Source organism: Pteropus alecto, unplaced genomic scaffold (genome assembly GCF_000325575.1).
Source record: "Pteropus alecto unplaced genomic scaffold, ASM32557v1 scaffold33, whole genome shotgun sequence".
NCBI classification, from domain to species: domain Eukaryota; kingdom Metazoa; phylum Chordata; class Mammalia; order Chiroptera; family Pteropodidae; genus Pteropus; species Pteropus alecto.
The window spans coordinates 1329350-1343401 of NW_006435762.1; the positions used below are offsets into that span (position 1 = coordinate 1329350).

General features: G+C 40.4%; 1 protein-coding gene across 7 annotated transcripts in view; it reads right to left on the reverse strand.

The window, feature by feature from the left end:
- Positions 1 to 13773, reverse strand: part of GOLIM4 (golgi integral membrane protein 4) — a 69805-nt gene extending 56032 nt beyond the window's left edge. For all 7 annotated transcript variants that reach the window (XM_015588557.2, XM_015588554.2, XM_015588556.2 and 4 more), the window contains exon 1: positions 13032 to 13773. In XM_015588557.2, coding sequence (XP_015444043.1) covers positions 13032 to 13218 — 187 coding nt within the window. In that variant the 5' untranslated portion in view covers positions 13219 to 13773. The remainder of the gene's footprint in view (positions 1 to 13031) is intronic.
- Between the last annotated feature and the right edge of the window lie 279 nt (positions 13774 to 14052).

The following is a 14052-nucleotide window of genomic DNA, read 5'->3' on the forward strand; positions in this document are numbered from 1 at the left end:
AATGCGGCCCAGTGTCCAGGGATCTTATAACTTTAAAGACAGAAATGTGGATGTTTACATTAAATATCTTTCTTTTTCCTGTAGACAACTACCGTGAAATTTTTCAGAGCACTGTGTGGGCCAAACCAAAACACATCCATATGCTGCTCTTTGCGACCTGGGTTCTACAGACATTCTTTCCCGCTTTACCAATCTATGATTTATTTAGAAGTGATTTGACTTCTACATCTGGAAACTAAAAAACACAGCTGGAGAGTAGTGAGCTTCAAAGTCCCCTCTAAAGTCAAGGTGAAGAGACAGATATCAGGAGGTGACAGCCTGTGGTGAAAGTCAGCAGGATCCCAAGTGTTAGCTTAAGCCCTATCTACACTCCAGAATGCAGAAGCCTGAAAAATAACCATGCTAAGGTAAGGGACAACCCAAGCCCTTAATTTTGGATCAAGGACAATGTGCCACAGAAAGGGTGGTAAAGCCAAGTGGACCACAGTGACTTCCACTCTTAACACACTGGGACCCAGTCCCTGTGGAGCCTGCCTGAATCCTCCAGGGCATGTGAAATCCAAAAAAAAAACACAAGGTAAGCATGCCACAGACAGGGAAAAGCTGCAAAGGTGAAGCAGGAAGCAGCAGCTTGAGCAGCCATCAGTACCCTCCTTGAACACACAGATAGGAAGAGGTGGCGGGTGGGTTTGGAATGTTGGCAGGTAGACTCCAAGGAGACCAGTTCTCAAGTCCAGGTGAGTCACCATCCAGGAATATTAACTGTTTGATAGAATTTGAAAAGGATAGAGTTCTCTCCAAAGGCAAAGTCAGAAAACTGTGAATACTATCAAAATCTTATTTCAGTTCCAGAGCAAAAGAGTCTTGGAAACCAAGGATTAGTGAGGGTCATGAGCTAGGATTGAAGCAATATGAGCATTAATCTCAAACGTGTCACTGTCTTGCTATGTGACTTCTGTTTCCCCAAATTTAAAATGATCATAAGCATATTGCTTTACTCGATATCATAGGGCTGTTTTCAGGACCAAATGATACGAATATAAAGCAATTTGAAAAGTATACAATTGCAAGGCATTATTATTATTATTATTTACTAAGCAATTACTAGTGGATTCTAGGAATGCAACTATTAAATGCCAGTTAGATCCCTAATAAAGATTCTTTTTAAATTTGAGGTAGGTGGAGTAGGTTAGGGCTTTAAAGGAATAGTAGTGAGCATTACTCACTACTGGGATGGGACCAGGGGAGGTCAAATTCCAAGATGGACTTAAAAGGACCACAGAAAGAGGAATTTGCCCTAAAGCAGTGTTTTTTGTTTGTTTTGTTCTGTTTTTTTAACATTTTTTTCAGGTCACTGATGCTTTTAGGATCTGATAAAAGCTATGACTTCTGTTTTGGAAAATGACACACATACAAAGTAACATATATTTTCAGAAAGTTCATGGACCCCCATGGACCCCAAATTGAAAATGCCACCCTTAAAGAGAAGAGAGTCACAGACAAGATCCATCATGTGGTCTTAGGAATGACTTGTTGATGGTAGGAGGCAGTTTTAAGAACAGCTGGAGGCCAAAAATAAAAACAAAGCAGTCTTTAAAGGCTCACCCTCTACTCGAAGTGTTGCTACCGTGGGACCCTCAGATGAAGACCTTGGGGTTTATATAACGGGTATCACATGTACTCACGGATATCATTATTCTAGCTAACTCCTAGCTATGGCTTCAACAGAAATGAGCATCCCTTATCTTTATCTCAGTCCATATGGATTCCAACCAATCAAGGGAGTAAAAGGTATATAAGGAAAAAAAAAAACAAAAACCTGCAAATCTCCCTAAGAATCATATTGCACATGTTAGCACTACATTATAGAACATGTAGAGAATTTTTGCCATTTTGTTTTTTTGGGACAGCAACCAGAGACCACACGTCACAAGAGCCTTATGATATCCACATGAATATCAATCACCAAGACAAGTCCACAGCAACATAAAGTAACAATGGATATTGTGGCAGCAATCTGGCACCCATACGGATAGGAGTCAGGCAGGAGGAGAAGCAGATTCTACAGAAATTCAGCACCAACTCCTCACTGACAAGAACAGGATTCTTCTTGGTTCTTGAATGTAATGTGGCCTGAAACATTTTGACAAAATATTCTCCATCCACTTTTCAATCCAATTTCTTATAGAATTCTGTTTAGGAAAGTCAAAAGGAAAACATAAGTACTTATCTCATACATTTCTAATTATTAAAACATGTTTAGAAGAGTGAGGTCATATTATAATTACGATTGTTCAGAAAACATTTAATGACTTTTTCATAAAATGCTCTTGTGCTCTATTTTTTTATTTTATTAGTACCAGAAAAGAATACTCATATACTGCAATATTTAAACTTTGCTTTCAAAGTAAGGATGAATGAACAAGTTAAAATTACCAGTCAGGCGATTAATGCCCTTTAAATCACAGATTTTCATCTAAGACCAGTAAAACTCTATTTTAAAAAATTATCTTCTACCAAATACCAAGGTCTTCTCTAAGGGTTGCAGAAGCAACATTCAGAAGCAAGTGAAAATACCAACACGAATTAGCAAACTGCACTGGTTCCCCATCTACCTGTCAATAAAAACAATCACTTGTAGGAGTGGGAAATGTTCTCATATTGCCAGTGGATTTTGAAACTCCCCAAGGACATGATGCTTTCCACTTTGAGATTTCTCTTGACAGCTTAGTAGTTGGGTTTACACTTCAGAGAGTTACACCTGGAACTCTCTTTTCATTTTAATTCCTCTAGGTCAGATGGTTTATACATTCAATAATTTTCCTCTGAAGTGTCATGATTTCAAATGCCACTTCTTGCTAATATACATCAAATTAAATGCTAATTCACATTTAACATGTAGCAAAGCATTTTTACAAAAAAGTATTATGTTGCATAATCCAGGAAAACAATTTAGAGCAGTGCCTGTTCAGTAAATGCTAGCTTATGAGAACTTGGTAATGACATGCCAACAATGAAAGTAATGATGTTCTCACCTCGTCATGGGCAGCTACTAAGATGACCCTCAATAATCCCTATCTTCTATTATTCACACCTTCACCAAATCCCTTCCCTTGAGCATCAGCTGAACGTAATGATTCAATTCTAACGAACAGAATATGGCAGAAGTGACGTTTATCACTTTCAAGATTGGGTTATTAGAACATTTTCACTTTTGTCCTGGGTTCTTACACACACCCTCTCTAGCTCTCTTGGATTTCTTGCCCTGAAGTTCCATGTTGAAACTTTCCATGTGGAAAGTCCAGGTGAGATTGGAGGCAAATCTTCTGAGGCCTGACAACAACCATACTGTGAATTTTGAAACAGGTTCTTCAATTCCAGTCAAGCTTTGAGATGACTTCAGCCCTGGTCAGCAGCTTCATCATGGAATATGACAGATCTTGAGAGAATCACCCAGCTAAGTCCAGATTCCTTTCCCACGGAAATGATATTATTTGTTGTTCTAAGGCAATTCAGTTGTGGAATAATTTGCTATGCAATAGGATAATTAATACCAATTCTGGAAGTGGGGTGCTGCCATAACAAACATCTAAAATGTGGGAGTGTCTTTGGAACTGCAGTGAGCCTTAAGAGTGTGAGTGAAGGCTGTAATGTGCTTTGAACACATCGTTCATGGAATTTTGGACTGGGAAGAGATTGCTAGTAAGGGCGTAAATGAAAGTGAGGAAAATTTTATTGGAAACTAAAACTTATGTAGTGGCAGAAGGTTCAACAATACCCACATTTCTGTATAGTGATGTGACCTGCAGTCAACTGCAGTTAAATGAAAAGTAAAAACTGTGCCAAAGGAACTGGGTGATTTAGCTAAGGTGATTTTTCCAGCAAAGTGTTGAAGATGCTACTTGGTGTCTTCTAATGTTTACAGTAAACTGTGACAAGATAAATTGACAAAGGAAGAGAAACCAGAGGGCAACCGACTCCGGGGCTCCTGCTGCCTGTACCACTCAGCCAAGAGATCGACACAAGAGTTGGGGCATTTATAAAAAGCGCGTATTGTCAGAGCACCAGAGATCTGAGAGGGCAGCAGGTGAACACCTTCAAAAAATTGCCTTGCTTCCTCAGTCCGGCTTAGGGTATTTAAGGGGAAATCTGGGCGTTATTCCAGGGGCCGCATGGCAGTTCTAGTGGATCTATTATGCTTCACAGAGCTATTCCTCTGGCAATGTGGTCCTCCGGTGGCATTGGCAACCCAAGAACAAAGATGGGAGTAGTCTGGAAAGAATGCTAGACCAGAAAGATTGTATTCGGTAAGCATAAGGGCATTAATCTTAAGTTTCAGGACAATACTCTATGGCAGGGGAAGTTCCAAGCTCTGGGTCAAGCCTCTGGGGACAATCTATTGTTAAGCTATAGGGCAAGGAAAAGTGAAGCAGGGGATACTGTGAGGCCTCTACTATGGGGGTCCCAACTGGGCCCTTCTTCATAGGACTACTAAGCAAAAAGTAGGCAGGACCTGATAGTTTTGAAAATTCTCAGCCTTTCCGGACAGCAAACAGTGCTAAAATTAAGAAATGGCTTCCAAACAAAGACAATTCCGGGGAACTATAAGAAAAAAAAAACATGATCTAAAGGTGAGACCAGAAATTGTGGCTTTTGAAATCCTTTTGTTAAGACTTTGGAAAAGCTGTGTCTCAGAGCACTACCATTCAGTCAGATGACAGGGTTTCCTAAAAGTTTAAGGGTGTTGCTCACAGATCCTTTCAAAAGGTCTTAGGAAGTTAAAGGACACTGTCTCTCTTTGTCTCAGCAGAAGCCCAAGATAGGGAAGGATTTATCTCCAAGAAATATGTGGGTATCGTTTTTGTCTAACAGAGTAAACCCTAACAAGTTTCACAGGAGACCTACAAAAGTTTTGAGAGGATTTTATCAGCAAAAACTACCAGTTTGGACTGAAAAGGACAGATACAATACTAAATGAAAAAAGGTCAAAGGTTCCAAAAACTCTACTGGCAGCAAGCAGGCTGAAGAGACTCACCTCTTCGTCTTTCATGAAAAAGGAAGAATGACTCAGAGAGTGGAATCGATAGCCCAAAGGGTAGACTCAACGGCCATGGAGAAATATTCCCAGGACTGAAAACCTAGTCAAGGAACATTTGCCCAGATTTCAGAACTGCTATAAACCAGCGACTCCTACATACCTTGGATTTTTCCACTTTGTTGAACGAGAATATGGAGGGAGCTTACGCCTGCCTCACTGTTTTATGTTGGTTGTGTTGAGGCCCGAAATCTTGACTCTAGTTTCACAGATATACAGACGAAGAAGAACTGCACTTGAGAAGTTGTATGTGAGGAACTACACCCAAGAAGCTTCGCCCACACCCAGGTCAAACTTAGATGACTTCTGTATATTGAGCTGATGCTCAGCTATATAGTAAAGAGAACTTATTTTTCATCTTTCAATAAAAGGGATGATTGACATCAGTACAATTTAACATGTTTTATAGCATCAAACCTTTAAAAAGGATATAAAGTCCTTTTAAAATTTTTCTTGAAATGTTTAAGACATTGACATAGTAGAAATTATAGATTCATAATATTAAATCTTACCAGTGTAAAACATGATAAACTATTCTACACTAACCAAACTAAGTAATCAAGTAATTATCAGCTACCCAATTTTAATCTATATTTAGGATATTTATTTTATAGCATCAAGTTATTGTCGACATCATACAAGCCAAAGCTCTCTTAAGTATCCTGATTTGCAGATTTTTTTTGTTTGTAAAAAAATTCCACCTAAAGAAGGGGTTTAAATGAGACGTGAAATGGGAAATAGAACGTTTAATTTTCCTAAAATAATTAGATTTTTCTTAAATTCATTTACTCTCAAAGGGTGTCATTGAATGTTCTATAATGCCTTATCCTTCAGAATGACAGCATATCTTTCAAACTTTTTTATTCACTATCATAGTGTAACATTTTACATATAAAAAATAGCTAAAGCAATATTTTTTAAAAGGTCACACTGTTATAAAGAGCAATTTATTTCATGCCCTTGTCCCTCCTGGCTATGAGCCTATTTAGTGAGGCTTATTAGTGAAGGGCAATGACTGGCATGTCCTCTGAATAAGCACTCAGAGGCCAATAAAAACAAAGAACACAAATATGTTATTCAGAAATACATATCATTGTTAAAAATAGCAACACCTATTTCTGTTCTAATTGAGAAGAGGGTGCTGCTGGTCTCTCCAGAGGGCTGAACACAGTGGAAGCACGCTACACTGTATCAGATGTCTGGATATGTGGGTACTTTGCTTAGCTTGAGACACATGATGAGTGATGCATCAGCCTTATGATTGTTTTCACTGTAAAATTCCGTGTTCATATCAGAGTTGAACTTCATTCCTAAACTTCAGACATGCAGGTACTTCAAACAAGAGTTCTTACTTTATGCATACAAAACCTGTACAGGTATTATGGATTGCCAAATATTCACTTTTTCTCATAAAATGCACTTCTAAAAAGGAAACGTTATACTAGTACATTGTAAATGAAAAATCTGACTTACACAGCATTAATGGACGGTAACCAATGCAATAAATCAACAAAACAATTATTAAATTCTAGCTATCAGGCTGCTGCTGGCTGCAGGAAGTATGCTCTTTTTGAGAAAAACGAACGACTCTGTCTAGGAGAGAGAGTCTAGCATTAAATTGAGAGTTTCTCCTTGACTTCTCAAAAACACACTGAAAAGGAATTTTTTTTAAAAGAGCATATGTTTTTTATTATGTGATTCGATGTTATTTTATGCAGCACCTGCATAACACCTGAAATCAACACCAGTATCAACCAAAATCACTTTTTGTAACAGCAGCAAATGTCCTACACTCTGAAAATGCTGCATCAAATAATCATATCATTTACTTTTTATTCTAAATTTTATCTTAAATCCTCATACGACGCACCTAACTTACTTTCTCAAAACCAGTAATATTGTCATGAGACACTAAAATAATTTTTGTGCGCGATGGAGTACTGTAGAAAGATCATGAGTTAGGAAATCATATTAGGATTCTACATTCAGTTTCATTAGATTAGACCTTGACACTGGCAAGTTAATTAACCCCTCTGAGCCTCAAATGCTCACTCACATTAAAGTACTCGTGTTACTTTTAAATGTGAAAATGCATGTAACATAGTTAAGCACAGTACCTGAACACAACAGACACTCAATAGAAGTTATGTATTTAAAATAATTCCTTCAAAAACATTTTTGAAATTCTATCACAATAAATTCACTTCAAATAACAGTGGCTTGAAATAAAAATACAGTTTGCCATTTTTCTTTTATAATAAAGTTATATATAACTTTCACTTCCAAACAAAGCTACAAAACCCACAAACCACTGACTGGTTAAGAAGCAAAACTATTTTGTCGTCAATGATAAAATAAGAACACAGTTGTCACAATGAAAAACAACAACTCTTATTTGCAACCATGTAAAGTGTTTTCAGGTCTTTTCTTACCAAAAAAAAAAAAAAAGTTCAAAATGGCAGAAAAGGCAGAGTGAAAGTATCTTAAATAAAAGTTTCAGCCAATTTGGGCACAAGGTTCTGAAAAAAGTCATATTTAGGACACGACTAGTAACACTATTACCTACTAGATGTAGTAAATGGGCAAAACAAACAAACAAAAAAAACAGCCCAACACTAATTCAGCAACAGTAGTCCTGTTTACCTAATAAATGTAGTAGCAATGAGCTCTAGGACTGATGCTAGTCATTTTAGTTGTATTGTTTCTAATCCATACAAGTCTGCAAGATAGACATCTTTATTCCTAATCACATGCAAAGAAATTAAAGTTCAGAGAAGTTGCTTGCCTGGTCAAGGTCACTCTACTGGTAAACACCAGAGTTGCATTCAAATTGTATCTGAAGCCAAACCCACTCTCCCTTCACTAGTCTGTTTCTTCCTTTTTTAGACATAAACATGTGAGCAAGAATCTTTCTCAATGTTTCCAAAGTCATAAACTGATATTAGTCCCCTTTTCTCTCTCTCCCCTTCTTCTGGTTTCTGCCAAATCATTTGCATTTTGGTCCATGACAGCTTCAGTCATCATTGCCCCCAACTCCAATTCACTCATTCCTTAAGTCACTGAAACCAGGTCTTGTGCACCAGTCCTATAAGAAACTGTCTTTGGTAAGGCAGGAGAGAATAAAAAACATGCAAGGTAAAGCTTTCAGTCCACATGGGACTTAAACTAAAGGCTCACAGATAGTGAGCAATTCTCCTATATGGTCAACCAATATAGGCATGTTCCAATTTACAAGAATAACTAAGGCAGACACAATGTGTGGAATCATATATATTTGTGCAATCAAATATAATCAACGGAATGCTTAATTGAGTAAAATTTTCAAAAAGTATTTAGAAGTGTTATCTTTTATTCAGGAAATGAATTTTAAGGCAGGCTTTTACATACAAATAAAAACTACTAAACCTAAAGAGTAATTATTTCAGTTACATCCTTAGAACAGAATGAAACAAAAACAGCTTGATGAGCTTCAGTGAAAATAGACAATATCTAAATGACGTTTATAAGTCCTAAGTTTTCACTTAAAAATGAGTATACCTACCATTCACTGCCCACTCCCATGGATCTAAATTACTGAGGTCTGTGAACCAGTCTGCTGTACATGAGGTTCCCCAACAGTTCAAATTGCAAGCTGCACACTTCTGAGCATTACATACTGGCTAACAACTATTGATCCTCATGACAACTTATTATAAGCACTATTATCCTGATTAATACATATGATGGAAACAGGTCATGGAAAAGTTAAGTAACTTGCCCAATATCACATGGCTGGTTAAAAAAACAAAACAAAACAAAACAAAAAACCCCAAGAACTCAAATCCAAGTGCTCTGACTCCTCAGCCCTTATTCGCTTCACTTTACTGCCCACCCACATATAAGCACATTCATAGGCAGAGAGAAAATACTAGACAGGTATAAACCTACAATATCAATATTGAGAACCTGGTAGATGCCAGGCACCAAGTACTAGAAATGAAGAAATGAAAGAATAAAGAAAAAGCCTGGGCCTGAGCTGAAGGAGACGTAAAAAAAAAAACCAAACCAAAACAAAAAAAAACAGATTCCGAATTGGTTGAAAACAGAGGAACTAGTTACAATACAATGTGTTCACACTCAAGCTAGCTATCCTGTGTATAAGGAGAACACAATGTAAAGGACAGCTAACTTAAATAACATTATGACCTTTAGAAGCATCAAACTTTTTTTTTTTAATTGCTATAATACACTTATCTGGAACAGGAGCATAGAAAACATTACATAAACCTTTTATTGGTGGGTTCTGGTCATCACTGGGAAGACCAAGGGCACTGCAATCATGTCATACAGTGTTTTTGGAATGAGGGGCTCTTGCCCTTACTTTTTAAAAAAATTTAAAGTTATATCTCTCTCCCAGATCTTATCGCAAAAAGTCATTGCTTATCTCTAGCACTTACACTCTGTCCTAATCTGAAATGATACGGAAGAGAGTTAATCAGTAACAATACTCTAAATTGTCAGGGACGGTCCCTACTCCAAAGACTCGGATTTATGACAGTTTACCTATTTTCTTTGATGTTCACTTAAGAACAATAAAAGGAAGTGGCTAACTATAAAAACAAATTCTGTCAATTTAAAAATGTTACCCATGACAAACCTGGGAAGAAATATCTTACCCGAAAGAGGGACTATGACTATAGTAATGAGCAGTACCTACTATGTGCTAGGTGTGTTAGCAGCTTAATAAGGATTTTATCCCCACAATACCCCTATGGAATAGGTCATTCTAATCTCTATAACGTAAATAAGAAACTGAGGCCCAAGTTCACATAAAAAGTTACAGGACTAGAATGTGAATCACATGATCAAGGTGGAAAAAAAACACAAACTTCAAATGTCTTTGCAGACAAACAGGTAAAGTGACTGTGTGAAGTGGCTCAGTTTTAAGATTATAGTGCTCTGGTTCTCAACCCTGGCTGCACACTGTAATCACCTGAAGAGATTGCCAGGCGGGTTCTACCCCCAAAGACTGTGATTTAATTGGTCTGGAAGGTACCTAGGTAATTCTCATGGCCAGTCAAAGCTAAGAACCACTATGTGTAAACTCAGGGAATGGTGCATGGTCCACTTGAAAGGAGTTTTAAAATTTTTTTTTAAAGGTTAAGGAAACACTGTGCTGGTCAAAGATTGTTAGTACTGCCTCTGCCACCAATATGCAACCTCTCCCCGCTTCTCAGTATAATTAACAGACAGTACAGGTGAGAGACGGTTTGGTAAAGACACAGACACTTGTTTTCAGTGGGGGAGAGGGTTTGCCTAGTCTTGGTACTTACCCCATGTCAACCCCCACTGTCTCCTACTTATGGACCTGTTCTACTACAAAATGCATCAGGAGTTAGACATAACCTACTCTTCAAATAAGCTCTGGATTACAACCCATTCTTAAACTGAAATGACCTAAATATGCTCACTTAACAAATGAATACCTTCAGATTATAGGTTCAAACTACTTAAATATTTCAAGAGTCATATTTTTTAAAGAAGTCCACTTATAATGAATTCTGATCTTAATCCAAGCCAGGTCAAGAGATCTCACATAACTAAACAAATCTTAAGAATAGAGAGTCTAATGCCCTAAAAGCAAATGCAGGTGGTGCACAGCACTGCTGAGTAAAATGTTGTTTGTCACTGGAAAAGGGAAACAAACCTGCACACCATCAGAAAATCTTCATTAAATGGCCTGCAGATGTGAAATCCAAAACAAATGCTACACAAGTCAACATTGAATCCATTGGGAAAAAAAAAAAAAGCAAGAATGAAACTGTAGACTGGGAAATAATTCTTCATGCATAATCATATTATAATTGTTACAGCACAACTCAAGAGGAAATGGCAAAAGTACAAACTAAGAAATGGACTTTAAAGCAACTCATTCAAACTAGCTGCAACATTTTTTCACCTCTTGCTGAAAATATTGTGCATTTTAATGGTCCTGTATTACCACTTACTACCAAGCTCCCCCACTACCACCATCAAAAGAAGGCAAATAAAAGAAGAAATTCAGATTGATTTTTCAATGTAGAATACTGCAAATAAAGGTCATGACTCAGAAATCAGGGCCTTGGCCAGTGAGTTTCAGCATTGGCAGTTGCAGGAATGTACTACTTGGGTGAAATATTTTGTTACTTTGGTTTTCCAAAAAGCAAAGATGGGAAAGTGAAGCCTGAGAAACCAGACAAAAGTGTGTAGGATTAATTTCTCACTAGTTTAAAATAATTTTGTTTGTTGATTCAATAAATACATATTGAGCCTCTCATGAGTGTCAGGCACTGAGCAGTGCTAAAGATTTACTGGTGAACATGACAGTGCTTGCTCTTGTGGGTCTCCTAAAGTAAGAGACCAAGGCCCAAGGCACCAACCTCATATAATCCACTACACAAACTCCTTCCAGCCATGAGTGTGAAAATCTAGTCCTGCCATTGTACTATTAGGCAGTACATTTTTCCCTTAGTCTGACTGTACTAAATTTCACAATGAAGCTGCTGATAGCATATAAATAAATAAATAAATAAATAAATAAATAAATAAATAACTTCGCATACGACAATTCATGGGTAAATGTCAAGAAGTTTAAAGAAAAAAAATCTTAACCTAAGACTGAATCAAAACAGATTTTTTTTTTGAACCAAGCCCAGCTCACATATTTTCACTGCCTGTGGCTATGCAGCTTCAGTAGGCTAAAAATACCTTCCTTTCTTCTAAGTTGGGAAGAGCAAATCTGACCAATCAGCTGTGTATCATTTTCTCTCATTTTATTTATTTTTTACTAGAAAACACTCAAAATAGCTGAAGCAACGAAAAAGCATCTGTTTTATATTTGTATACACATACACTGACAGATCTATTCAGCATGTATCTTCCTAGTAATATGAAAAGCTATTCTGCATTATTAGCAAAGACTGTCAACATTTTGCTACTTAGTTTTATTATTATTGGTTGGAGAGAGAACTGCATGAGTGTTGAAAACTAACCACAAGTACAAGTAAAAAGCTTTCAAAATAGACACATAGGATAACTATGCTCTCACCAAACACCACAGTAGTGCTTACTTTGCAGTCATGCATCATTTATGTTTCTGAAATTTACATTAAATGAGATTCTAAAGCAGAAGAATAGGAGCTCTAAGTCTTTCTGTGGTCTTGACCAAGTTGTGTTTACTGTGTATAGCAAAGTGAAAAACTGTTTCTCTTCTTGGACTTCTCAAGACTAATTGTAAAATACACACAATCACCCACCCCTAACTCTGATACACTAAAAGTTACTCAGGAAGACAAATTTAAAAAACACACCTGTAGGATGGTGAACAGGAGTAGCGAGGACTTTTCAAACATATCCAACATCCCTAAAGTCACCCTACTAAGTTAACAGAAACTAGTAGGTCTGGGTTCCATTAGACTAGGCCATTAGTTTGGGCCACTGGGTCATGGCTTTATTTCTCTTTTAAAAAAACAGCACAGTTTGAGAGATCTCTGCCGAACTCCTCATTACTTAGGCTACTGACAAAGTCAAATGGAAAGCAAATACCTAGAAACCAGGAAACCATGCTCCTCCGGGATGGGCTAGCAGAAGAAGAACGCGGGCTACAGGTTTGCAGCTGGGCCTTTGACAAGAGCTGGAGTAAAGGACTCAACGTCCACTCACCTATCCAACGCCCAGAGGAAAGAGGAGCTGGCGATACCCATTTCTAATGTAACCGGCCGGAGAAGCCGGGAGGATGGAGATGCCAACTCCCCTGACACTCTGGGGCCCTGCTGGCCCTGCAGGGCTCGCCTCTGATGTTCCCGAAGGTCAGAGGTGGCAACCGCAGTGCCAACGGCTCACCAAAGCTACTTTTCCAGCTGGGGCGGAGACGCGGGGCGAAGCTGGCCATTGGCCGCGTGCGTCCCGTTAACTGTACCTTGTAACTGGGCGGACAGGGACTCCTGGTGCTGCTGGTACTTGAGAGCCACCGCCTCGGCTTTCCGCAGCTGCGTCTGCAGCTCATAGTAGAGCATCGCGCCATAGAGAAAGCCGAAGACCACAGTCAGCAGCAGCAGCGTCTGGAAGATCCGCTTCTGCTTTCGGGAGCACATCCCGTTTCCCATAGTCCCGCCTGGACCCCGCGCCGCGGCCGCCCCGCCGCCGCGGTCTCTTCCTCCCCTCGGCCCGAGCGAGCGCCTCAGCAGCGGCCGCCGCAGGAGCTGGCCGGACGCCGCATGAGGAGAAGCGAGACACAAAAGCCGGGCCGAAGGGGAAGTGGCGCCCGCTCAGCCCCCGCGCGCTTTGGGGCGCGCAGCCATCGACGCCGCCCGGGCGACCGCCGCCAAACTTCTGCGAGGCTCGCTCTCCGCTCGTGCCCGGGCCCGGGAGGGGGCCCTCCGCATACTTCTGAGCGGGCTGTCTCCGCTCTGCTCCCCAGGCACCGCCGGCCTTTTTCTTCTTCGCCCCACTTTTTTGGCCCGGCTGCCCCCCGGCGGCGCTCGGAGTCCCGCCTGGCCGCTCCCCGCCCCCTCGCGGCGGTTCCCACTGCGCCGCGCGACTTGGTTGCCACCAAAAGGAGGGGGTGCGCCCCCCAACAAAGGGACCCAGGCTCCAGGCGGCGACTCTGCGCGCGGCCGCGAGGGTGGGTGACGGGTGGGGGCCGGCAGCTGGCCGGGTTTGGGGGAAGGCGGGCCGGGGTCACTGACGGGGTCCGAGCCTCTGCCGCCGCCGCCTCCCACCCCACTTACGTGTCACCCACGGCCCCGCTATTCTGGCCAACGGGATTCCGGGAGGAAGTCCCACTCGGGCTCCCCGTTCATTGGGTCCGTCCGAGCCGCCGCTCCCTCCCTTCGGGGAGGCAGTGCCGGGCTCGATTGGACGCCCGCTTTGTCCGTCCGACCCCAGGGCCGCGCCTTCCCCCCCCACTGCGGGGGCCGGCGAGGGGCTCGTGGGTGCCA